We start from the raw sequence: 25843 nt of genomic DNA, 5'->3' as shown, positions 1-25843 counted from the left end.
ATTTAAATTTTTAATCAATCTTATATTTTTTGTTTTAAAATTTTACAAGTTTCATGTGATATAATCACAATGTGTCAAATGACAGTAACTATTAACAAAAAAATTATTAAGACTTAAAAGTCAAAATTAAAAAGTTTAATCATTCAAATAATTGATTTAATTATTATTTAGAATTTTATTTAAGTAAAAAAAAGATTTATCTTCTTTTTCAAAAATTTAAAATTTTCATACATCCTTGAACCAAATCTAAAACATTAATAATGTCTGATTCTTTTTAAGAATTAACAAATACTACTTGATTGGTGATATCAAGTTCAATAAAAAATATATATAAGTCTCTGGCGCACGATAGTTGGTTTTCTCTGGGTGCACGTTAGCAGGTCTAACGTTTTCTGAGATCCCCGTCGTCGCTCCGGTGGGTTCGTCTGGTTTGCTCGTTCTCTCTCAATCTCCCTCCATCGGTCCCGCCTATTATAGTTTTCATGGATTGGAAGAAACTGTTCATTAGCTCGATAGGGCAAGATTTGGAATTCCCCCCCCCCAAAATCGCGCGATGGTTGTCCGTTAGTCCAACCGCCTCCGGAGGTCTTTGAAGAGGGGATTGTTAATTGGAAGCTTTCGTTGGTAGGCAGTTCCTTGGGCCTCCACCTAACTTTACCACTATGCAGAAAGCTATCGATTCCATGTGGAAGAAAGCTCTCAATGGAAACAGTGCTCAAATTAGTTTGACAGGTAACAACATTTACGTTTTCTCGTTTGATTCTGAAGCTGCTAGGAATTGGGTGTTAGAAAATGGCTCCTGGCATATTTTTAATAAGCCTTTGATACTTAGGAAATGAGAGCCAAATCTGAAAAAATTAGACTTTGATCTTACTAAAATCCCAGTGTGGATTCATCTTTACAATGTGCCCTTAGAACTATACTCTAGAACTGGACTAAGCTATATTGCAAGTGGCATCGGAGTTCCTCTTTCTATGGACTCTGTTATTGCATCTAGGAAGAGGTTAGAGTATGCTAAACTATGCATTGAGATTGGTCTGAATGATAATATTCATGAGTATGTGGATGTGCTTATGAATGATGGGTCTATTACCTCAATTCTTGTTGAGTTACCTTGGTTTCCACCATGTTGTAAGAACTATAGAGTGTTCGGGCATAGTGATAGAAACTATAAAGAACATAAACCAGCAGCACAAATAACTACTCAAGTATGGAAAAAGAAAACTCTTAATACTTCTGTAGTTCCATTAGAAGGAAGAGTTGAACTTCTTCAGAAGAAAATGCAAATTAAAGATTATGGAGCTGATGAGAATATTCCTAAAGAGAGTTGTTATAATCATAATATAACCTATGGCCCTTCTGATCACATTGATGCTACTGCTTCTAACTCTGCTGTTAATTCTTCTTCTAATGAAAACACTATTACTACTGATACTAATGTAGCTATTACTTCTGATCCTAATGTACCTCCTCTGAAAAACACTATTACTGCTACTGATCCATCTGTAGTTAAGAAGGGTAGAGGTAGGCCTCAAAAAGATAACACTAAAACTATTCTTGATGGTTCAAAGAACATATTTGCAATTTTATCTGCATCTGAGGATTCTGTTTCTCCTACAGATCTTGTTCTTAAGAAAAGAGTTGCATCTGCTGGAGTGGCTACCCTTTTAACTGAACTGAAATCAAAGAAGAAAGACATAATAAAAAAGTTAAGAATGTTGATGTGAGTAGCACTGTGGCTACCACCTCTGCTCCCTCTCAATGATTGTTGGGTTTTGGAACATTAGAGGTCTTAATAGTCCTCTAAAGCAAGTAGGTATTCTTAAGAGAGCTATCCTTAATAAAATTGATGTTTTGTGCCTTTTGGAAACTAGAGTGAAAGTTAGTAATGTTGCTGTTATTCTTGACAATAAATTCGAACACTGGAATTCTATTACTAACTATGATTTTGCTGATAATGGAAGGATTTGGATCATTTGGAAAAATAATCTGGATTTTTCTGTTATTCATGTTTCTAGCCAATGTATTTCCATCAAAGGTCATTACCTCAGTATCCCACTGATCATTACTGTTGTTTATGGAAGTAATGATGGAATTCTTCGTAGACAACTTTGGCAACATCTTTCTGATTTAGGCAGGTTGTATATTAATCTTCCTTGGGTTCTGGGAGGAGATCTTAATGTCATTATTAACTCCAACGAAAGATCTAATTCTTCCACTTTAGGACCTTTTCTTTCTTCTGATATGAAGGAATTACAAGATGCTGTCTTTGATTTAGAACTCTCTGATCACCCTTTCTTTGGCCCCACATTTTCTTGGAGCAACAAACAACAAGACTCTTACCTTGCAAGGAAGCTTGACAGAGTCATTGTCAATCCTAAACGGTATAGATTATTTCCGAAATCCCATATGGAATTTCAAGCTCCGGGAATTTCTGACCATTGTTTGGCTATTACTTGGCTAACTAAAGAAACTCTTGTTGATCATCCAAAGCCTTTCAAATTCTTTAACTTATGGGTTCAACATCCAAAGTTCATGAATGTAGTGAGACAATCATGGCAAACTCCTTCAAAAGGCAACCCCATGCAGAATCTGTTTTTCAAGTTAAAGCGCCTTAAAACTTGCTTGAAATCTCTTAATCAACTCTTTTATAATGACATTTCAGCACGTGCTAAACAAAAGAAATTAGAGCTGGAAACACAACAATTGTTATCTTTAAGAGCCGAAGATTCCTTCTATAAAGAGCTTCTTGTGCAAAACGAGCTGAAAATCTTAGAAGAGGCTAAAAATATTTTCTTAAGGCAAAAGTTTAAAGTCCAATGGCTTAAAGATGGTGACAAGTGTACAAAGTTCTTTCATTCGGCAGTTGCTGTTAAAACTAAGAGGGAAACTATCAGAGTTCTTGTTGATGACAATGGAAACAGACTTGAATCATTTGAGTCAATGACTTCCGAATTGATAGGGCATTTCACAAACTTGATTGGATCTGAAAATCCTGAAGTTAAAGTATGTGACCAGACTTTACTTCAAGAATTATTTCAGTACTCTCTGCCTTCTGATGCTTCCAATGCTCTTATAAAAGATGTTACCAAAGATGAGATTAAGGAAGCATTTTTCTGTCAAGGTAATGAAAAAGCTCCAGGACCTGATGGCTACACTCCTTATTTCTTTAAGAACACATGGTCTATTATTGAAGAAGATGTGGTTGCTGCTATTACTCAATTCTTCAAGGATTTTATTATGCTTCCTGCTTTCAACTCGACTTCAATCACTTTGGTTCCTAAAGTCCCAAATCCTTGCAAAGTCAAGGATTTCGGGCCTATTTTCCCGTTGTACAGTGGTTTACAAAGTTGTTACAAAAATCTTGGTTAAACGACTCACTCTTTTACTCCCTGATATTATTTCTCTCAATAAATCCGCCTTTGTTAAAGGAAGGAACATTGTTAATAACACTCTTTTGGCACAGGAGCTTGTCAAAGGTTATAGTAGGAAGACTATCTCACCCAGATGCTCTTTGAAAATTGATATTCATAAGGCATTCGATTCACTGCATTGGGGATTTGTTTTGGCGGTTCTTAATGCTATTGACCTTCCTCCTACTTTCATAAAGTGGGTTGAAGCTTGTTTTACAGGAGCTCGGTACTCTATCTCGTTCAATGGAAGTCTCATAGGATATTTCAAAGGGGCCAAAGGCTTACGGCAAGGTGATCCAATCTCACCCTTGCTGTTCGTGTTGTCTATGAACGTGTTATCCAAAATTCTCAACAAGGCTACTCTTCGAGGTATATTCGGATTTTACCCTAGATGTAAAAAAAATTGGTTTAACTCATCTCACTTTTGCCGATGATCTGCTTATTTTTTGTAAGGGGAATGTTGAATATATTGTGGAAATTATTAGTGTTTTGGAACACTTTTATGTTATTTCTGGCCTTAAATCAATGCTCAGAAATGTGAATTCTATACTGCTGGAATATCCCCTAGGCAAATTGAGGAAATCAAGCGTATTATTGGGTTCAATCAAGGATATTTACCAGTTAGATACTTGGGATTTCCTCTAGTTTCTAGGAAACTCTCTGACAAAGATTTTGTTGCTCTCATCAATAATATTAGGGAACGTCTTCATCAATGGCCACAAAGACACTTGAGCTATGCTGGTCGTTTAGAGCTTATTAAAACTATCCTGCTTAGTATCACAAATTTTTGGTGTAGGCAGTTAATCCTACCCCAATCTATCCTTCACACAATTGAGCAGCTATGTTCACGGTTCTTTTGGAAAGGTTCGGACAAGGCATCTTCGGGTGCAAGAGTGAGCTGGGGAAAGCTCTGCCTACTTAAATCTTAAGGGGGTTTAGGACTTAAAGACATAAAGTCCTGGAACAAGACATGTATGATGCACTTGATTCGGAAGCTGCTTGCAGGTGATGGTTCTTTATGGATAGCCTGGATTAGGAGTTATATTATTAAAAATTCAGATTTTTGGAATCTGGAAATTGGTCTTAACATGAGCTGGAGTCTCCGGTGTTTGCTTAAAATGAGGTCTCAAGCTTTGAATGTTTTTTCAACGGGAGCTCTTACTATCAAGGACTGTTGTCTTCAAATCAGAAACATGGAGGATAAAAAAATTTGGCACAAGTTAATTTGGTTCCCTCTCCATATCCCTAAGTTTAGCATTATAATCTGGATGGCTTTGCTAAATAGACTTCCAACTAAAGATAGATTGATTGGAATGGGAATTCAGATTGATAATCAATGTGTGCTTTACAATGACTCTTTGGAATCTAGGGATCACTTATTTCTTCATTGTCCTTTGTCTAGCTCATTATGGGATTCGATTTTACATCTAAATGACATTCGAAAAAGACCATGCTCTTGGGATGATCACATATCTTGGGCTTGTGCTACATGGAAAGGTAAACCCCTTCTCGTCACTATCATTAAGCTTGCTTGGACTTCTTTTACTTATACAATATGGGAAGAGAGGAACAAAAGGGTTTTTACAGGCTGCTCGAGATCTTTTGAAGCTTTGTTCCATGCCATTCAAGATACAGTGGCTATAAAATTACGGGATAGAAGCATTAATAGGATGGATAGTGTGAATATCTCACTTTGTAATCAATGGGGTATAGTTTATTGAAGTTTTTTTTTGTTGTAAACATTGATTGTAAGTTCTTGTTACTCTTGTAAGAACTTGCTGTTTTTTGTAGCAGTTAACTGCTCTTTAGATAATAAAATTGATTTATCCAAAAAAAATTCAATAAAATACATTATTTAATGGCATATAGGTAACGACTGTTACATATGAATATAATAGTGTCGTAACTAAGTATAAGGTCAAAGAATTTGAGATAATGTTTTTATTAAGTTAATGAATTATGGACTTAATCAAACCTTTATATATATAGTGCTGAGGTAAAAGTTTGAGCGATTCACAGTTGAAAATTTTTATTTGTAATTAAAACAAGCCATTTACTTTTATATTTAATCAAATATTAAATTTTGATTATTAGAATTATAAGTTCGTAATTTTGTTAACCCACCAAACGATAGTTCAACAAATATTAGAATAAGCACACGAACCAACTTATTTAAGTGGTTAAAGGAATAGTTGTTGTTCTTAGAGGTCACTAGTCGGAGCACCAACGGCTGTAGCAAGGTGATTGAGTGTTCATTATCAAATGATTGAGAGTATTTAAAACAAACATTATTTTGTAATCATTTTAACTTAATAAAAAAATATTAGAACAGGCGATTGAAATTCCTATCTAAGATACAAATTTACACGTTTACTCGTATACTTCGAAAAGTATCCAATGTTTTAAAAGTAATAAAAATATATATTTAAAAATAGATTTGTACTAAACAAATTAAACATATTTAAATTAAAGTGTCAATTTTTTTATTTAATGATGCTCAGAATCAACTCTATAATTTTATTCGTAAGTAATATAAATCCTCTTACAAGGACTTTGTTTATTGTTCATTTTAAATTAATGGCACTCAAAATGGATTTTCGTTCTTCATATCAGTTGGTAGAGCGCAAGACTCTTAACTTTGTGGTCGTGGGATCAAGTCCCACGGTGGGCAATTCATAATTCTGACTGCCGGAGGTCTTCCACGGAAGCTGCTCTCAACCTGTTGGGGACAGTCTACTACCTTACCTCCCCCTCACCCCATTACATATGGGAATAGGGTCAGCTAATTAATTTGGATTTGTTTCCTTTTAACATTTGATTATGTTTTCTTGCCCTTCAGGTGATTCGATATTAATCGCGTCAACACTTTTATTATTGGTTCGAATATCAACCTCGAACAATCTATTATCTATCAAGTGTAACGAATCAAATCCGAAAATAGTGAAAAGGGAGAGTGAAGGGAATATCTGATGTCCGTTAAGGTAACAAAAAAATATTATCGTGCATTAAATATTTTTAGAATATTTCGTGAACAAAAAGGTTAACTATCAGTCCCTATATATACTCCAAATATTCCCTGATCAACACTCCCTTAATTTTTTTAATCGACAATATGCTCCTAATTTTGTCTAAAGAAACTATCCATTCATTAAATCAACATTCTCTTTAATTCACCTTGGAGTCTAGCAGAGTCTGCCTTCCCTGTTCTGTACAGGTTAACATATTTCACAGTTTTCTATTGTTTCTGTATTAGATATCAATTAGACGAGGATGAAGATGAAGAATCTTAATTTGGATCCACCAATTGTACTATTAATGGCCATACCAGGCGGTTTTCTTCTTTTAAGCTTCCATAATACGGCCAAAGTAATTATGAGGACCAAAACTACGGATGCAACTGATGCTACAATAGGGACAATCTTATCGTCGTCATTGTTGTTGTTGTTGCATGAGTCGGATATACAAATAGGACTTATGTCTTCATCCATGCTTCAACCAATTCCAATTGAACAACAAAAATGAATAAAGTTTGGAACAAAAATCATGTAAGAAAAAGAAAGGATTGGAATAGAATTCTAGTTACTGCTAAATAATTGTGGATTAGTTTGTTGATTCCATGTTTGCGAAGAAAGGTACTAAAAAAGTTAAACACGGATGGTTTCAGAAACAAGTAATTGAACTTCGACTTTGTTTGATGTGTTTACCGCAATTTAAATATTTGATGTCTCTATTACCACATAAGCATATCGACATTAAAAAATGTAAAGAAAGGAGAAGAAAATCATACATTAAATCTAGCAGATCCTGGTTTGCCCTTTGCCTGAGTTTTGCAGGAACCGAACCATTAAACGTGTTTCTACTCAAATTTCTGCAACAACAAAATGGATGAACGTGTACGTGATCCGTTATCGTTATTTTCCAAGGAGTCTTAAATTTCCTAATAGCTTACAGCGCAGTCAAGAATTGCAGGTTAGCCAGAAATTCAGGCACGGGTCCAGTCAAACGGTTGTTTGATAAGTCCCTGATAATATATAGCAATAAGTGAGTCCGATATATTCCTTCGTCACCATTAATACGAGAACTCGAAATTAACTCTTGAACATGGAGATTGGAGACACTTACAAGTGCTGTAACTGAGAGAGATTGGGTATGACATTAGGTATCTCTCCATTCAAGTTGCTAGATGATAAATTCCTGATTTCGTGGCCAAAAAGTTTTGCAATTTAACAACAATCAAAAAAGATCCATGCTTGTTGGAAGCGTAGATGGGCTCACTATAATTTATCACTCTAACTTTTTATTGATACGAAACAAAATATTTTACAATGACACTACCTCAATATTACAATACTAGGACACTAGCTGCGGCTAGTTTACAAACACCGTATAGCTTTGCTAAGCTTTCTCACAATTCTCTCTATTTTTTCCTCTCACTCGTTATTCACTCTTTTCCTCACTACACACACATAACTTGGACCTAAAACACACATATTTATAGGAGACTTAAACCGACTTAAATTGCTTCTCAAATCTTCTAGCCGCGTCATTTACTTGTTGTACTTTGATTAGCTTCCAATTTCCAATTGTTTTGTTGCTCACAAAAGTTCCACGTTTTAAATAATTCCAAGCCGACATATTTCAGCTCTAGTTGCTTCTCACATTGAAATGCTTCATTAGCATGCTGCCAAAAACTAATAAAAGTTGTTGCCACCTAACTTTCAATTATTTCCAAAATATCTTTGTCACATGTGATTGATTCTACACTCTTCTTTAACATGTTGAGTTTGACTTCCAACACTCCCCCTCAAACTCGACTTTCCATTCCAAGTTTTTCTCCACTTGTCTTCTCCAATCGATTCTTCATTTATTATGAGATCACTCTTTACAAAAAGACTGAATAGTGAAATATTATTTAATTCACAATCGTTGTACCTTTATGGTATTCTTCTTTCTCTTGTGGATCTTCGAACTTCTGTGGGAGGTGCTTCAGGATCTTCTATTATGTTGCTGGCATCGCTGCTGCTGCTTGACGACGATGGTACAGTTTGTTGAGGACCTTGATCATCAGCTTGTTCATCTTGATTGATAAGATCGTCATCTTTATCTTCATTAAAAAATAGTCCTTCAACTTTCTTTTCCTCTTTGCTCCATCTCCAATAGTCTGTTTCATCGAATTCAACATCTCTTGAAATTATTACTTTCTTGGTAAGAGGATTATATAATCTGTAAGCTTTGCTTATTTCATCATAGCCAATGAAAATACATTTTTCTCCTCTATCATCAAGATTTTTTCTGGTCTGTTCAGAAACGTGGGCATATGCGATGCATCCAAAAATCTTAATGTAACCCCCTCAAACCGATGTGGATAGCCCGATCCGATCTGGAGTGTCACATTAGGGCCACTGGAGTGACCCACTGTATAAATAGCAAAAAATTTAAAACTTTTCTTAAAACATGTAAAATCATAAATGATTTATTATTATTCAGAAATAAAATAGGTTTTTCAAACTCAAATATAAAACAAAATACAATCCACATGCCCCCTAGTCACATGTACCATACTCTGCAAGCAACGCCGGAAGAACTCCCTTACTGATGTTGATAGCTGTACTCGTACAATTCTTTTAGCCTAAAAAGATGAGTAATAGAGTGAGCTTCGGAAAGCTCAGTAATACAGAACTACCAGATGATGCTACATGACATGCAGATAAATGGGAAGCCATAATTTCCTTATTGAATCAAACGTATACCAGTTGCGGAATAATCTGGGGTTCCATTAGTAGTTCATCGAGTAGAATCCATGAATCTCAGTTTATAAGAAACCTTTCATACAGTCACGTTTTCATGAGGTCGAATAGGATATCTAGTGTGTCCCATCAGTACGATAAAATCATAATAGGTACACTAATCAAATGATAGTTCAGTAAAATCCCATAAACCATACTGTAGTGGAGCATTTTAAACTTGTATTTTAAACCATCTTACAAAGAGTTAACCTAAGGGAACATTTTAGGGCCTGAGAGCCTACCCAAGATAGATTTCGGGGCTGTGGGGCCTACCTAAGAACACATTTTAGGGCCACAGGGCCTACCCGAGAATGATCTCAGGGCCGCAGAGCCTACCTAAGAGTCACATTAGGTCCATAAAAATTTTCCAACTTGATCAGAGCTGTACTTTACAAATATGTATCTCCAAGATACAGTTTATACAATGATACAAATCCATAAGACATCACCGTTAAGTCGGTGCATCCATAAAACAGTAACCATAGATTTCAGTGTACCACATGTTAAAACAATAAAACAATTTTTCAAAATATAAGGAACACACTAGAGAATCAAATTATTTTTCAGATGCATTTTGTAGTTATCAATATGGATAACATGAACTTGTGCAATTTGATCGGATTCCAATAATAAGATCTTATTGAAGAGAATTGATTTCTAACCGATCTAATCAGACATTTCAGATTGATACTTTTAGAATTCCACTAAGTTTCTATATGCATCAGGAAAACGTTCAGGAACCTTTATACATAATAATTCTAAATTCAGATTTACTGCGAGTGATTCTATTACCCAAACAATCAGGGGTATTCAGGAATATACTTTGAATTCATAGGTTTTCAGCCTAATTGAACCAAATGAGGTATTCAGAATCTTTTCCTTCTGCGTTACTTGCGTTTTCCAACATGACTAAAGTGATTTTAGATGAAACTATAGAATCAAAGATTCAAGTCATTTACAATCTATGACTATCGATCATATTATCAAACAACTCGAGTTACACAACTCCCAAACTGATGCATGTCAACAAGTCAATTCATTATCCTTCCAGTGTATTCACTCTTTAATACCATAATACAGATCCATAGATCATCCCCATAATCATCACTGAATAAATCTTCCAACGGTCTTTATTTTATTTCCACGTTTCAACAATATCAGGAAATACGGACGTACTTGATCCATGGCTCATAACCCATAAGGACAATTCATCATGTAAGTTCAACAGTGTTTCCAAACTCATCCAATCACCTATTTAATCCTCAGTCATTGATGTTACTTAGTTTGTTTAGTAAGCAAGTCTATCCCGATTACTTTAAAGTTTTCCAGAATAATTCAGACGTTTTTGAATTTCAAATACACGTTGTACTTCATTTCAGTTCAATTTATTCATATAATAAAGTCATTCTGGTATTCGTGGTTGATTTGACTCACGAATACCCATTTATTAGTACTGTATGCGCTATAGAGTTGAGCTGAGCCAAGTACTTCCAGAATTATCATCGATCCAAATTTAAGAAGATGAACAAACATTCAAGTGGTACTTATATCATTCAGGTAATGATATAGCACTAACGTTGGTTGATCACTTAAGTTGTGTTCCATAACTTTTACTGGTAGCACAACATCTATGTTTATTTATATTTCTTAATTAATCCAAGACATTTACTTATTCTAGGTCATAAGGGCATTTTGGTCATTTTGGTGCTCAACGTTTTTCTATTCATTTCAAAGCTTGAGTATATCCATTCATGCCTGAGCTTGGTGACATTCTTGAGTCATTTCCATTCCATGGGTATTTTGGTCATTTTACAAATCTAGAATATTTCAATCATTTCCTTCCGTTCGATCTTATTATTTAATTCAAACTTATCATTTATGTCAGTCCCTTTGAACTATTCTGACAAAATATCACCATCGATAAATTATTATTCTTCACATACTTACTCAAGTCGGAGATTTCCAAGTTAAATGCCTTCTCAGATGTTACTAACGGATTATCAGAATTTTCCATACAAAAATAGGATCTCAACAATCAAATCAGTAATTTATCGGTTTAAAAACAAATTCTCATGTTACTTCCTCATTCAGAGTCAACTTGGACTATTTTTACCTCTCAAGGGCATTTTCGTAATTTCTTAATCAGATAATTCCGATATTAACTCTTAACGAAAATAATTATACTTTAGAGATCCAATGGTTAATTGCTTTCCCGAACATTTTTTGATCTCGAAATGATTCCTTAACAGACTTATAGTATCTTATACAAACCCTTTTAGGGTTAAAAACCAATTATCCAAATTTTTAAGCAAAACTAGCATTTCTTATGCACATCTGTAATTATATCGGATCAATATGTTTTTTCAGAGTTATTAACCAACTTCCAGGGACAATTCTTGTCATCCTCAAAGATAAGGGTATTTTCGTAATTTTATCCTACCGAAGTATTCTCATAATTTCTCATCCAAGTACCTTTAACATTTAACCTTTAAAATATAAGTTACAAATCCATGGCTGATTTCTTTATCACAAATCACACAACTTGTAATTTAATTCTAACATTCCCTCAATCTCTTATATTAATCGTTCGATCCGAATTCAGTTATCGAATTTCTACCACATTCATATTGAGTGTATAAATTAATCAACTCCACAAATATGATCAACATTATCTTATTCATGCATTTACCATAAAACATAAAGAGGTAGTAAAGTATTACCTCGATTTCCGTGCAATACTAATCGACCATTAAATTCCATTAAAACGTCCTCAATCTTGAAATCATCTTCCAATATTTCCTCGGATCCATATCAACATATATTACATAAAAACAGAGCTTAATTGCGATAAACGAATCGAATCGGGTGATAAATCAGTCAAAAACAATTTACCGGGTTCAAATTTGGCGAAACGGACTTCGGATTCGGATTCAGGACGTCGAAAGCATAAAATATGACTTTTCAAAAATTTGGAATTTTCGGTCAAAATCAAATTCAACGGGTTTGACTGGAAATTTTGAGGCCTTTGGGTCCGAATTTCGAAAAACGGACTGCGGAATTGGATTTGGAACGTCGAAAAATGTCAAGTTAGGTATACTCGGTCAACGTCAAAGCTCGTTTAATGCCCGGTCAAAGCCAATCAAAGTTCTGGTCAACTGTGGTCAACGGTCAACAGTCGACCATTTTACACAAATATCACCCTAAGAAAAATTAATTACCAAATTAGCCACATTCTACAAATATTTACCAATCTAACACCCAGATTTTACACAAATAACACTCAAACATAAATTAATTATTAAATTATAACCCAGACGATGCCCACTCTCGGGAGTGGCGCGTGAACAGTGTTACGGTGTCAGAAAATTATCGAAAAATTCCTAAAAATTATTTTAAGTGATTTTGAGGCACTTAGAAAGCTCGGTTCACAATTTTGAACGGTGGAGAGCTCGATTCCAAAATGTCGGAAACTTTGACGGTCTCACCCCTCCACGCGCTGGCGACGACGGAGAAACAGAGAACACCGGAGGACTCGGAACGATGCAAGGAACACTATGGTATGAGAGGTGTCGAAAACGAATTATTGGATCTTCGTGAATCGATGAAAAACCAACTGAAATCGAGTTATTAGCGATGATACTTCCGACTGAAATTAACGACGAACTGTGACGATTCATGACGAAAGGTTTGAGGGGTTTTGTTCCTCGGTCGACAACGAACACGATGGTGGTTTCGGCTCGTCGATCGGAGGTCGGACGACGAATAGATCGGAGTTGGAAGAAGGGTTGTTGGAGAAGAGAAAAATGATAATCTGCAGAAAAACATACGGGAGGGGTTATAATTCATTCCAAAAGAAAAATGGGTAAACTATGAGTTTAGCCACTGAATTTCATGTACTTCTTAAAATGGTTTGCCAACTTTGAAATTTTACAATTTAATCCACTGTTTCTTTCAAAAATACAAATTAAATCCACCACTTTATAATTTCTTAAATTTAACCCCTAAATTGGGGTGTTACACTAAAGGTGTCCAACTCCTAGTTTCTGACCACTCCATGCTTCGTTTGGCGTCATATACTTCACACTTTTTGTTGGACATCTGTTTAATAGGTAAACTGCACATTGAACTGCTTCAGCCCAGAAATTTCTCAGTAGTTGATTGCCTTTTATCATGTTTCTCGCCATGTCAAGAATTGTGCGATTCTTTTTTTCTGCAACTTCATTTTGTTGTGGCGTGTATCTGGCTGTCAGCTGATGAATGATGTCATGCTCTTTATAGAATTCTTCAAATAACTTTGATGTATATTCGCCTCCTCTATCTGATCTGAGTATCTTCAAATATTGGCCGCTTTGTTTTTCCACCATTGCTTTAAATTCTTTCAATTTTTCCAACGCTTCTGACTTTTCTTTCAAGATGTAAATCCAACATTTTCTACTAAAATCATCAATAAAAGTTAGATAGTGCCTGTTACCGTCGAGCGATGGTATGTCAAAAGGACCAGCTATATCTGTGTATAGTATCTCCAGCGGTCTTCGGGCACGCCAAAATCTACCAACTTCAAAGCTTTGTCTATGTTTCTTTCCTTTGATGCAAGCCTCACATAATTGATTTGGAGGGTTGATCTCTGGTAGTCATTTCACCATGTTTGTTTTTTATAACAACTTCAAACCAGAAAATCCAAGATGTCCATATCTTAGATGCCACAACTATGAATCATCTTTGATCGCGGTCTTCATGCACTTGACTTCTCCCGACTCGATATCAATTGTAAAGAGACGATTTCGAGTCATATAAGTTTGGGCTACAATTCTCCTTCTTTATTTTTGATGGAAAACGAGCGGTTCTTCATCTGCACTTCATATCCTTTTTCCAGGAGTTGACCAAGACTGATGATATTGCTTTTCAAAGCAGGTATGTACATAATAAACATATGAAATATATTTCTTTTCTCCATTTCTCTGAGTAATCATTACTTCGTCTTTTCTTTTTAGTTCTGTGTGCGAGTCATCTCCGAACGTTACTCGCCCATGGACTGTTTCATCTAATTTCACAAATAATTCCCTTTGACCACACATATGGTTACTGACACAATTATCAAGATACCAAATATTTTTCTTGAATTCTTCATTTCCTTTGTAAGTGAGGAATACATGAGATTTTTTATTTTTTTTCTTCTTCAGCTGCTGCTACATTATTTATTTCTTCTTGTTTAGGAGCAGATCTACACTCATAACTATAATGACCATACTTATTGCAATTATAACATTGTACCTGGAATTTACTTCCTTGTTGATATCTGCTTCTACCTCTACCTCTGAATCCTCTTCCACGACCTGATATTGGATTGTTTTCACTCATTTGATCGGTGCTATATGATCGACCACCACATCCACGAGTTCCTTGTCCTCCTCTGTATCTTCCACGATTTCCTCGACCTCGTGTGTAGCTGTTGCTAGCTTCTCCTTCGTTGACACTCATCTTGCTTTGTAGAGCTTGCTCCAAATTTTATGAATCTTCATTTTGTTTCATTTTCTGCTCATGGGCTTGAAGTGAACCCACAAGCTCATCAATCGATATCTGAGATAAATCTTTCAATTCTTCGATTTCCACCACCACGTAATCAAATTTTCTTGTTAATGACCGCAAAATTTTTTCCATCACTCTAACATCGTCAAGTGATTCACCATTTCTTTTCATTTCATTCACGACCGCTTTCACACGGCTAATATAATCATCGATGGATTCTATATTTTTCATTTTAACAACTCGAACTCAGCTCTGAGAGTTTGTAAGCGTACCTTTTTTGCTTTTTCGGCACCTTGTAGAGATTTTTGCAAAATCTCACACGCTTGTTTTGCGGTCTTCGCATCAGAAATTTTTTCAAAGGTAGATTCGTCTACTCCTTGAAAAATAAAGAACAATGCTCTTTTATCTTTTCTCCGGGATTCCTTCAATACTTTCTTTTCTTCATTGGCCAGGGCTGCTTCTGCTGCTGCATTTCCAGGCTCGGTGTAACCATCCTCGATGATATCCCAACAATCTTGGGAGCCTAGTAACGCCTTCATTTGAATGCTCCAATTTCCATAATTCGTCTTTGTCAATCTCGGAATTTGTGGTTGAATCATGTTGGCCATCTTCTCCACCACGTTGAACTCGAACCAAGCTCTGAGGCCACTTATTGGAAGCGTAGATGGGGTCACTATAATTTATCACTCTAACTTTTTGTTGATACGAAACAAAATATTTTACAATGACACTACCTCAATATTACAATACTAGGACACTAGCTGCGGCTAGTTTACAAACACCTTATAGCTTTGCTAAGCTTTCTCACAATTCTCTCTATTTTTTCCTCTCACTCGTTATTCACTCTTTTCCTCACTACACACATAACTTGGACCTAAAACACACATATTTATAGGAGACTTAAACCGACTTAAATTGCTTCTAAAATCTTCTAGCCGCATCATTTGCTTGTTGTACTTTGATTAGCTTCCAATTTCCAATTGTTTTGTTGCTCACAAAAGTTCCACGTTTCAAATAATTCCAAGCCGACATATTTCAGCTCTAGTTGCTTCTCACGTTGAAATGCTTCATTAGCATGCTGCCAAAAACTAATAAAAGTTGCTGCCACCTAAATTTCAATTATTTCCAAAATATCTTTGCCACATGTGATTGATTCTACGCTCTTCTTTAACATGTTGAGTTTGACTTCCAACATTGCTAACCTAAAACATAAATGGCAGGCACATGCAAAATTTTCAAAGATACGATTCTTGGAGGATTGGTAATATCGTAGCTGCAATTAAGTCCTCCCCACAAGAATTTTTGAGGCGCACATGGATCTCCCTTCCAGTTTCTCTTTATTTCATACACGGATTAATTTTATATTCGCAATAGCATCAGCTATAAGATATAATAGAGAATTTTGTGTGCAAATGTATGATGTTAGTTTTAGAGTAAGTTATCATCTGTTTCATTTGTTTGAGACTGTAAGAAGTTTTTCACTTCATAAATTTCAATGGCGTTAAGGATGGGCGGAAGGGTTGAATTACTGGTTCATTGGATTAAAATCTCCCACTACTTAGGGCTGAGTCTCTGTATAAGGTGAATACTTGCAAATATGCAGGACGAAAAGCTTCATAAAATTTATGTCCATTTATAATTTTATATACACGTCGAACTCTCTGGATTCAATGCTGTTATTGAGAACTTCAACTTCTGCAAAGTGCATGTACCCGTAAAACCGGTCAATTGGAATACTGATATTCATCGGCTGACCAACATCTGCTGGTGTACCGGCAGTTTCCATGTTGAATGAAACCCTCCAATCATCTCTTTGATCAGGCCACCACATTCGATCATAACCATCTTCTTTAAACCTGTACTGACGACAGTTCTCATGATCATAATGTAAAAAAAAAAGGTACATTTTAGCTAAGGAAATTTAATGGTGTCACTAACCTGAAGAAACCATTGGATATCAGATCAACATCATGTCTTTTCCAAAGTGAAAGTGATTCAGTTTGAAACTGGGTTGTATAAAGTGTAGTATTTGGCAAAAGCCTCAACTCTAATACCGATACGAAAGGCACCCCTTTCCCAGTGTTCACGAAACAAACATACAAATATTTTGATTGAAGAACATGAATGATCTCCCAGGAACAAGAAGTGTTATCTAAATAAAACCGTTGCCCATAAATTAGGTCCTAAACGGATATCAAACTGGCACTGTGTTTTTCCCATCATAGTTTCCATACAAGAAACTTACTCTGATTATGTACTTATCTCCTTTTCTCAAGGTAAAGTTATAACAGTTTTGATCTCCTTGCGGAAAACTTCGAATTGTCCAGTACTTCTGCTGGTACACCGAATATTTCGATGATATACGCTTAGTTATTCCGGTTTGAATATAAGGTTCATCCGAAATGTAATTGATGCCTGTCGTGGAATCGGTATAGCTTGAATCCTCTGACAACCCGCAGTCTAAGCTAATCAAACCTAAAAATATTGAGATTTATCCTTATTAACATGGTTTTCAGAACCGGACCGGTTAGCGAACCGGTCATACTATCGGTTCACTGGTTCAACCGGTTGAACCCGTCTGACCGGTCGGAAGAACCGGACGACGTCATAATTATTTAAAAAATTAAATAAAAATACAAAAAATATTTAATAAAAAATAATTTTTTATATCACAAGTCATATTCAAAGCATGTCATAACATATATAAGTTAAAAACCATAAAAACAAATGAAACAAAATGATTCAAATTAACTACAACATAATATTTAAGGTAAAACATATTAAATAATAAATATAATTATATAACTATAATTAAAAAATAAATTTGGGGTTAAAAAAATTATAACAAAATGATATTGTTTGGTTTAATTTTTTTTTTAAAAACAATCTCACATGGCTAAGAAACATAGAAGAGCATCCTAAAAGTCTAAAGAGTAAAAATATGAGAACAAAACAATCTCACATTGCTAAGAAACATAGAAGCGCATCACAACTAACTTCTATAAATAATAGAGGTAATTTGACATTCAAAATCATGGAGCATTTTGGTGAGCATTGAGTGAACTATTCTTTCACTTCAATCAAGCTCGAATTTTAGGCTTCAATCGAGCTTCTAATTTTTTTTTTGAGTTCAAGCCTTTTTGAGTTCAAGTTTCAATATTATATTTCGAGTTTGAGTTGAACTTGATAATTTTTAGCTTGTGAGTTTGAGTTGAGTTGAGCTTACTTTTAAAGTTTTCAAGTTCGAGTCGAGCTCAGCAATACTCAAGTTTGACTTGGCTCGTTTAACAAACGACGTTGTTTTGTTTAATTTTTTTAAAAAAAAATCAAAAAATCTCGGTTTTTCTCGATTTTTTCCGGTTTTCAGCCGGTCCGATTCGAACGGTTCAACGGTTCTGGCCGGTTCACTAATAGAGGTTCAACCGGTTTAGATTAAATCGGACTAAGCAACGGTTCCCGGTTAAACCGACCAGTCCAGTCCGATTTTCAAAAAAGAGCTTATTAAGGTTGCTGAATATTATATATACGTACTTATGCATTGGAAGATTTTTGTAGGCAAGTTACCTGATTGGTCTTGAGCATGGATTAGAAATGAAAGAGCAAAGCTTACAATTAGCAGCGAGTGAAAGAGGGAATATCTCCACATGATCTCCATAGTTAATTACCAAGTATAATTTCTCGTTGGGATATTGAAGAAGCGACTACGATATCTTAATTAAGTACAACGATAGAGTACAGTGGCGTATTTTGTAATATCATATAACGAATAAATTAAATAAACAGTTCCATCAAATTGCCCATTAGCCAAATAAAAAAAATTGTTACTTAAATTTTCGGTCAACCCTTTTAAAATTTTACAAATAATTTTTAAGTTACCCTATTGTAATGTATAAAGCCAATTATAAATTATTTATTGATAAAATAATATATCAAATTAAGTACAAGTACAATAAGAACAAAATCAGTAACTGAAGCCAACATCCTTCGTTTAATATAATTTGGTTATGCTATTATCCTTCAGAAATGATATCTATTCCATTTAAATTTGAATTCCAACATTTATAATTTCTTCTTTTGTATTGAAAAAAAAACTGTTAGGGCAAGTTAAAATTTGTTGCAATGAAATTCTAGATTACTTAATGTTTTTGCCAGAGCATGTCTGAAGAAAGTAGATGTGAACTAAAAATAATTTTTAAGTTACCCTATTGTACTGAATAAATTTTAAGTTATCCTATTGTTTTGTTGCTCGAAACCGTTGATGTGTTCAGTTTATGAACGTAGTTGCTCCACTTGTTAATGGTTTTGTTTATCAGCTATCAATAAACGATCATTGTTATATTTTATTGTCGATAGTCTTAAGTGTATTTGTTCAATCTGTAATTGACAAAACATTTGTTAATACGGCTTTTGATAAATAAAATATCATTATTATTTAAAAAAACAAAAACAATTGTCACTGTGATTGGATGATATTGATATTCTTTTCTAATTTTAATCCCTTTTCTCAATTATCAAGAAAAAATCTTGATCAACTCTTCTTATTTTTTCCGTTTATGTACCTTTTTTTTTTTAAAAAAAAGGAGAAAATGTCAGCTTTTAAGTATGGAAGATGTATTGGTCTGGGTATCTCCGTTTTTAATTTTAAATGTGTGCAAGATGAATAATATATATGATGAATTATTAAATTTGTTATTTAAAATGCACACAAATGAAAAGGAAGATGCATTGATTTTATCTATAAATGAATAAAAATATATTTAATAGAAATAAATAAATAACAAAAAAAACTAAGAGTGAAGTACAAAGATAACCACTCAATTGCATGATTGATTTTATTTTGATTGAATTATTTATATATTTTATTTTTATTATATAAAGTTCAAATTAAATAAAATTTTCATTTATAAATAAAATAATGTATTTAAATTTATATTTACATGTATTGTAATAACAATCGTATTAATTAATTTTTTTTTTATTTTTTTATTAAGCTAAGGTGATTAGAAGTAGTATTTGTCTTAAATATACTCTTAGCCATTTGACAATAAACGTTCAATCACATTGCTGCAATCGTTTGTGCTCGAACCCATGACCTCTAAAAACAACGACGATTCCTTTAACTACTGAGATAAGTTGATTTGTGCATTTTAATTAAAAAATAATTAAAATGTTGAACCATAATAACAAATATAAAATGTCTATAATACTATAATAATTGATATTTTCATGAATGACATGTAATATGTGTTGGGGAAAATGAGTTATTTCCCACACGAACGTAGTTTTAAAATTGACTTAAAATGTCAAGATTAAAACCACCAAAGGTTGCACAGCGGATAAACCTGTCAAACTATTGAATATTGAAACACAATGGAAAAGAACCGAATAAAAAAACAATAAATGAGAGAACACACCAAATTTACGAGGTTCGACGAGAATATCGTCTACTCCTCGGGCACCATACCGGATGATAACTTCACTATATCGCCAATATTACAACAAATAAAATTCTTTGGAATTCCCAAAGTGGGAGAATGAAGAATACAAGAGGAAGAGAGAACTTGTTTTTGGGATGATTTCTAATGGAAATACTTAGGCCTATTTATAGTTGAGTTTCAAGAACAATATGTTCAAAGTTTGGCCACCTACCAAAGAATTTTCCAATGTGTACAAGTTAGCCACCAAATATGAAATTCACATGTTCAAAGTTTGGCCACCAGCCAAGATGAAATTTCCAATAAGTTGGCCACCAACCAAGATGAAATTTCCAACTTGTCAACTTAATTTCTAGACAAATCTAACAAATCTCCACCTTGGCTTGAAATTACCAAGCCTACTCAACTTCTTCAACTCCCCAAATTTGTAGTGCCTCTAATTGCGCTCACAAGCGCCATACACCCGAAGGTGTTCATACTTTCAGGATGTTAATCAAGTTCAAACAATGATTGAACTTGATTACTGTTACCACCTTGGTCATCATATCTGCAGGATTTTCTGATGTCGCAATTTTCTGAAGTAGAATCTTTCCTTCTTCAAAGATCTCCCGCACAAAGTAATACCTCACGTCGATATGCTTAGTCCTTGAATGGTAGACTTGATTTTTCGCTAAGTGAATAGCGCTATGACTGTCATAATAGAGACTAATGTGACTTTGAACAACTCCCAAGTCTTCCATCAACCTGTTAAGCCAAATTTCTTCCTTTACAGCCTCTGAAACTGCCATGTATTCTGCCTCTGTAGTAGACAAGGCCACCGTAGATTGCAATGTAGACTTCCAACTTACTGGAGCTTTAGCAAGAGTAAACAAATACCTAGTAGTTGATCGACGCTTATCCAGATCACCAGCATAATCGGAATCAACATATCCAACCATACACTGACCAAGTGCTTCATCCTGTTCAAAAACTAAACCAACATCCACAGTTTGTTGGAGATAGCGTAGAATCCATTTCACAGCTTGCCAATGTCCTTCTCCAGGGTCATGCATGTACCTGCTCACAACTCCAACTGCTTGTGAAATGTCAAGACGCGTACACACCATTGCATACATCAAGCTCCCAACTGCATTAGCATATGGAACTTTTGCCATATACACTCGTTCTTCATTAGTTTTAGGAGATAATTGAGAACTAAGTTTCAAATGAGAAGCCAATGGGATACTTACATGTTTGGTAATTTCATTCATGCCAAAACATTGTAATACCTTTCTCAGATACTGCTTCTGTGTTAAACAAAGCTTCCCTCTCTGTCTATCTCTGCTTATCTCCATACCAAGAATCTTCTTGGCCTCACCTAGATCTTTCATCTCAAACTCTTGATTTAACTGAGCCTTTAATTTGTCTATCTCCTTTTGACTCTTCGAAGCGATCAACATATCGTCAACGTACAAGAGAAGATAAATGAAAGATCCATCTTTGAGCTTTTACAAATACACACAATGATCATATTTGCTTCTAGTATACTTTTGCCTCCTCATAAAGCTATCAAATCGCCTGTACCACTGCCTCAGAGATTGCTTCAATCACTATAGTGATTTGTTCAGCTTACAAACCCATTTATCACAACCACCATCTTTGTATCCTTCTGGCTGTGTCATATAGATCTCCTCTTCTAAATCACCGAGCAAGAAAGCCGTCTTTACATCAAGTTGAGCTAGCTCCAAATTCAACTGTGCTACCAAGGCCAACAATATTCTAATGGAGGAATGCTTCACAACAGGGGAAAATACTTCATTATAGTCGATTCCCTCCTTTTGAGCGTAGCCTTTAGCTACCAACCGTGCCTTGTAGCGAACATCTTTCTTGTTATAAGATCCATCTTTCTTTTCAAATACCCACTTGCATCTAATGGCTCTTTTACCTTTCGGTAATTGTGCCAGTTTCCAAGTGTCGTTCTTTTGGAGAGATTGCATTTCTTCATCCATGACACTTTTCCACTTATCATTTTCCAAGCTTTGTATTGCTTCTTGGTAAGTGATAGGGATATCATCATCAACAACTGGAAGAGCATAGGCCACCATATCAACAAATCGAGCAGGTCTACGAATTTCTCTCCTTGGCCTTGTAACTGCAAGTGTTTCTGGTGTCTCCAATGGTTCTTGGGTTTGAACCTCTTTATCTTCTGATTCTTCTATTGGAGTTGAAGAATCAGCTGCATCAACTTCTGGGATCATCATCTGCTGAAACTCCACCTGTTTTGGAGTATGCTCCACCTGCTGCGGAGTACTACTTGTCTGGACAGCTTCACTTGTTACCTTCTTTACTAGGGCAGATTCATCAAAGGTAACATCTCTGCTACAAATTATCTTATTGGTGTCTAAACACCAAAGGCGGAATCCCTTCACTCCATGGGTGATTCCCATAAAGAGAGCCTTCTTTGCTCTCGTATCAAGCTTGGATTCATTCACATGATAATAAGCAGTGGATCCAAATACATGTAAGGAATCATAATCAGTAGCAGGTTTTCCAGACCATACCTCCAATGGTGTTTTCCAGACCATACCTCCAATGGGGTTTTTCCTCCTATCGCTGATGACGGCAGACGATTAATGAGATGGCCAGCATATGTCAGAGCCTCAGCCCAAAATGCTTTGCCTAACCCAACATTAGACAACATACATCGAACTTTCTTCAATAGTGTTCGATTCATACGCTCTGCCACCCCATTCTGTTGTGGTGTATGTCTAACAGTGAAGTGTCGAACAATACCATACTCATGGCAAACATCAAAGAATGGGTCACTTTTATATTCCCCTCCATTGTCCGTCCTAAGACGTTTGATCTTTCTACCAGTCTGGTTCTCGATCATATTTTTCCATTTCAGGAAAATTTGAAGCACTTCATCTTTAGACTTCATCGTATACACCCAAACTCTTCTGGAAAAGTCATCTACAAAAGTTACAAAATAATGGTTTCCTCCCAAAGACGATGTCTTTGAAGGACCACATACATCTGAGTGAATATAATCTACAATACCTTTTGTATTATGTATAGTGGTGCCAAACTTCACTCTCTTCTGCTTTCCCAGAACACAATGCTCGCAAAAGTTCAATTTGCAAGCCTTTGCACCTTTCAACAATCCTTTCTTTGCCAGAATTTGCAAGGATTTCTCTCCAGCATGTCCCAACCGCATATGCCACAACTGGGTTGCGTCCAAATCATCACCTCCGGAAGCTGCTGCAACTGCTCCAATAATTGTACTACCTTGGTAGTAATACAAATTATTTTTTCTGATGCTCTTCATCATCACAAGTGCGCCATATGTGACTTTTAAAACTCCATCTCTCATAGTGACTACTGAGCCTTTAGATTCTAAAGCTCCCAACGAGATGAGATTTTTCTTCAAACTGGGCACGTATCAGACATCTATCAGAATTCTGGTTGATCCATCTTGATTCTTCAATCGAATTAAACCTATCCCAACAGTTTTACAGGCATTGTCATTGCCCATATAAACAACTCATGCATTTAGTTCCACTAAATCGGAGAATCACTCCCGATTAGGGGACATATGATAGGTGCAACCCGAATATAATATCCACTCATCGGAATGGAATGTTGTTGATGAAGCAACCAATGATATGTCAGAGTCATGTGCATCATGCTCTGCAACACATGCATATGGAGCAGCTTTTCCTTTCTTCTTCAGCTTCGGACAATCTTTCTTCCAATGGTCTTTCTCATGACAAAAGGCACATTCATCTTTTCCCAGTCTGGACTTCGACTTTGATCTCCCTCTCCACTTTGGCTTTTGACTTTTCGAGCGACCTCTTGCCACCATGGCCTCTGCTGCTTCGTACTTGCTCTCCTTCTTAATTTTCTTTCTGAGTTCATAACTATACAAAGCAGCAGTTACATCTTTAAGGGTAACATTATCCTTACCATGAAGTAACGTTGTCTCAAGGTGCTCAAATTCATCTGAAAGAGATGACAACAACATCAAAGTCAAATCTTCATCTTTGAAGGTTTCATCCATGCCCAATAAGTCTTCCACTAGCTCATTGAACGCAGTGATGTGTTCATTCATACTGGTGCCTGGTTGATAATCAAATCTGAATAATCTTTTCTTCATGTGGAGACGATTCTGAGAGCTTTTCTTCAGGAATTTTTCCTCCAAAGCTTTCCACATCTTACTTGCAGAAGTCTCGTTCTTGTAGCCATACTTCTGCTCCCTGGAAAGACAAGATCGAATCGTGCTGCACGCCAAACGATTAATTGTTCCCCATTCTTTCTCCTCCATATATTCGGGCTTTTCTTCCTCAATGGCGATGTTTAGACCTTGTTGGAATAAAGCGTCTAACACCTCGCCTTGCCACATGCCAAAATGATCGGATCCATCGAACAACTCCACCGAGAAATTTGCATTTGACATCACCCTCCTCACCGGTCCAGATGAAGAGCTTGATGTCTCAACTGATCCATATTTTGGCATTTTAATTCTAACGAACAATATTCAATATCACGAACTGTATCTTTTCAGCAACGAAACCACCAGGATAACCTCAACCGAAGCTCTGATACCAATTGTTGGGGAAAACGAGTTATTTCCCACACGAACGTAGTTTTAAAATTGACCTAAAATGTCAAGATTAAAACCACCAAAGGTTGCACAGCGGATAAACCTGTCAAACTATTGAATATTGAAACACAATGGAAAATAACCGAATAAAAAACAATAAAGGAGAGAACACACCAAATTTACGAGGTTCGACGAGAATATCTTCTACTTCTCGGGCACCACACCGGATGATAACTTCACTATATCGCCAATATTACAACAAATGAAATTCTTTAGAATTCCCAAAGTGAGAGAATGAAGAATACAAGAGGAAGAGATAACTTGTTTTTTGGATGATTTCTAATGGAAATACTTATACCTATTTATAGTTGAGTTTCAAGAACAATATGTTCAAAGTTTGGCCACCTACTAAAGAATTTTCCAATGTGTACAAGTTAGCCACTAAATATGAAATTCACATGTTCAAAGTTTGACCACCAACCAAGATGAAATTTCCAACTTGTCAACTTAATTTCTAGACAAATCTAACAATATGTACAATACACATATGACCAACAAACTATTTCCAATGTTTTGTGGCTTAACAAGTTAACGTATCGTGAGAGTAATCAAGAGGTGAGCCAGTGGGGGACAAGAAGAAGCTCCATCGTCAACTCGTGGTTGATAAACGAGTGAGATTATTTCCGATTCAAAGATGATTTTGTGGCTAATTCCTCCCACTCCTTTCACCTCATCAAAACCTAAATAATTAAAATTTGAAGTAATCATAAACAATTAATTTTCACTTTAAAATATTTTTTATATTAATAAAAAATAAAACAGAATTTGATTTATTTACCTCGTTTTATACGATCCTTTGGGGTTCCAGTTTCGCCAATTAGCTCCCTCTGTTTTTGTGGTAATGAAAAGGATATCGTATGGTAAAGTAGTACGAATCAACTCGGACAAATGACAGCAAAAACCTCATGCTGACTCAGTCATTACATGAAGATTTTTTTTATCACAAGAAAATCGTGCAAATTAAAACCATAATTCAATCAACTTTCATTTTATTATTAGAGAATTAGGAGCGTAAAGTGAAAGTATGGTCTTTTAATTCAA

At 35.4% G+C, this 25843-nt stretch overlaps 2 protein-coding genes across 2 annotated transcripts; one reads left to right on the top strand and one right to left on the bottom strand.

The window, feature by feature from the left end:
- Positions 1-662: 662 nt before the first annotated feature.
- On the top strand, positions 663-4342 carry LOC120131861. Its single transcript, XM_039148745.1, has 5 exons — positions 663-732; positions 886-1723; positions 1875-3340; positions 3432-3745; positions 3947-4342. Exons 1-5 carry the CDS (start codon positions 663-665, stop codon positions 4340-4342), a joined length of 3084 nt encoding a protein of 1027 aa, XP_039004676.1.
- Positions 4343-6673: 2331 nt separating this feature from the next.
- LOC120131860 (putative leucine-rich repeat receptor-like protein kinase At2g19210) lies at positions 6674-18380 on the bottom strand. Its single transcript, XM_039148744.1, has 8 exons — positions 18290-18380; positions 16971-17200; positions 16664-16854; positions 16375-16581; positions 7536-7607; positions 7363-7434; positions 7201-7281; positions 6674-6902 (listed from the first exon to the last, which is right to left on the bottom strand). The coding sequence occupies exons 1-8, from the start codon at positions 18378-18380 to the stop codon at positions 6674-6676; spliced, it is 1173 nt and encodes a 390-aa protein (XP_039004675.1).
- Positions 18381-25843: the final 7463 nt, after the last annotated feature.

This window comes from Hibiscus syriacus, unplaced genomic scaffold (genome assembly GCF_006381635.1).
Source record: "Hibiscus syriacus cultivar Baekdansim isolate YM2019G1 unplaced genomic scaffold, ASM638163v2 tig00110556_pilon, whole genome shotgun sequence".
In the NCBI taxonomy this organism is placed as follows: Eukaryota; Viridiplantae; Streptophyta; class Magnoliopsida; order Malvales; family Malvaceae; genus Hibiscus; species Hibiscus syriacus.
This window is presented reverse-complemented; position numbering and strand designations above follow the sequence as displayed.

Coding starts and splice junctions, on each gene's coding strand:
- LOC120131861 (XM_039148745.1), top strand. CDS start 663: ATGCAGAAAGCTATCGATTCCATGTGGAAGAAAGCTCTCAATGGAAAC. Junction 733..885: donor TGCTCAAATTAGTTTGACAG/GTAACAACATTT, acceptor CTAAAATCCCAG/TGTGGATTCATCTTTACAAT. Junction 1,724..1,874: donor AAAAAGTTAAGAATGTTGAT/GTGAGTAGCACT, acceptor TTTGGAAACTAG/AGTGAAAGTTAGTAATGTTG.
- LOC120131860 (XM_039148744.1), bottom strand. CDS start 18,380: ATGGAGATCATGTGGAGATATTCCCTCTTTCACTCGCTGCTAATTGTA. Junction 7,608..16,374: donor GAATCCAGAGAGTTCGACGT/GTATATAAAATT, acceptor CCACGAAATCAG/GAATTTATCATCTAGCAACT. Junction 7,435..7,535: donor CTCTCTCAGTTACAGCACTT/GTAAGTGTCTCC, acceptor ATATATTATCAG/GGACTTATCAAACAACCGTT.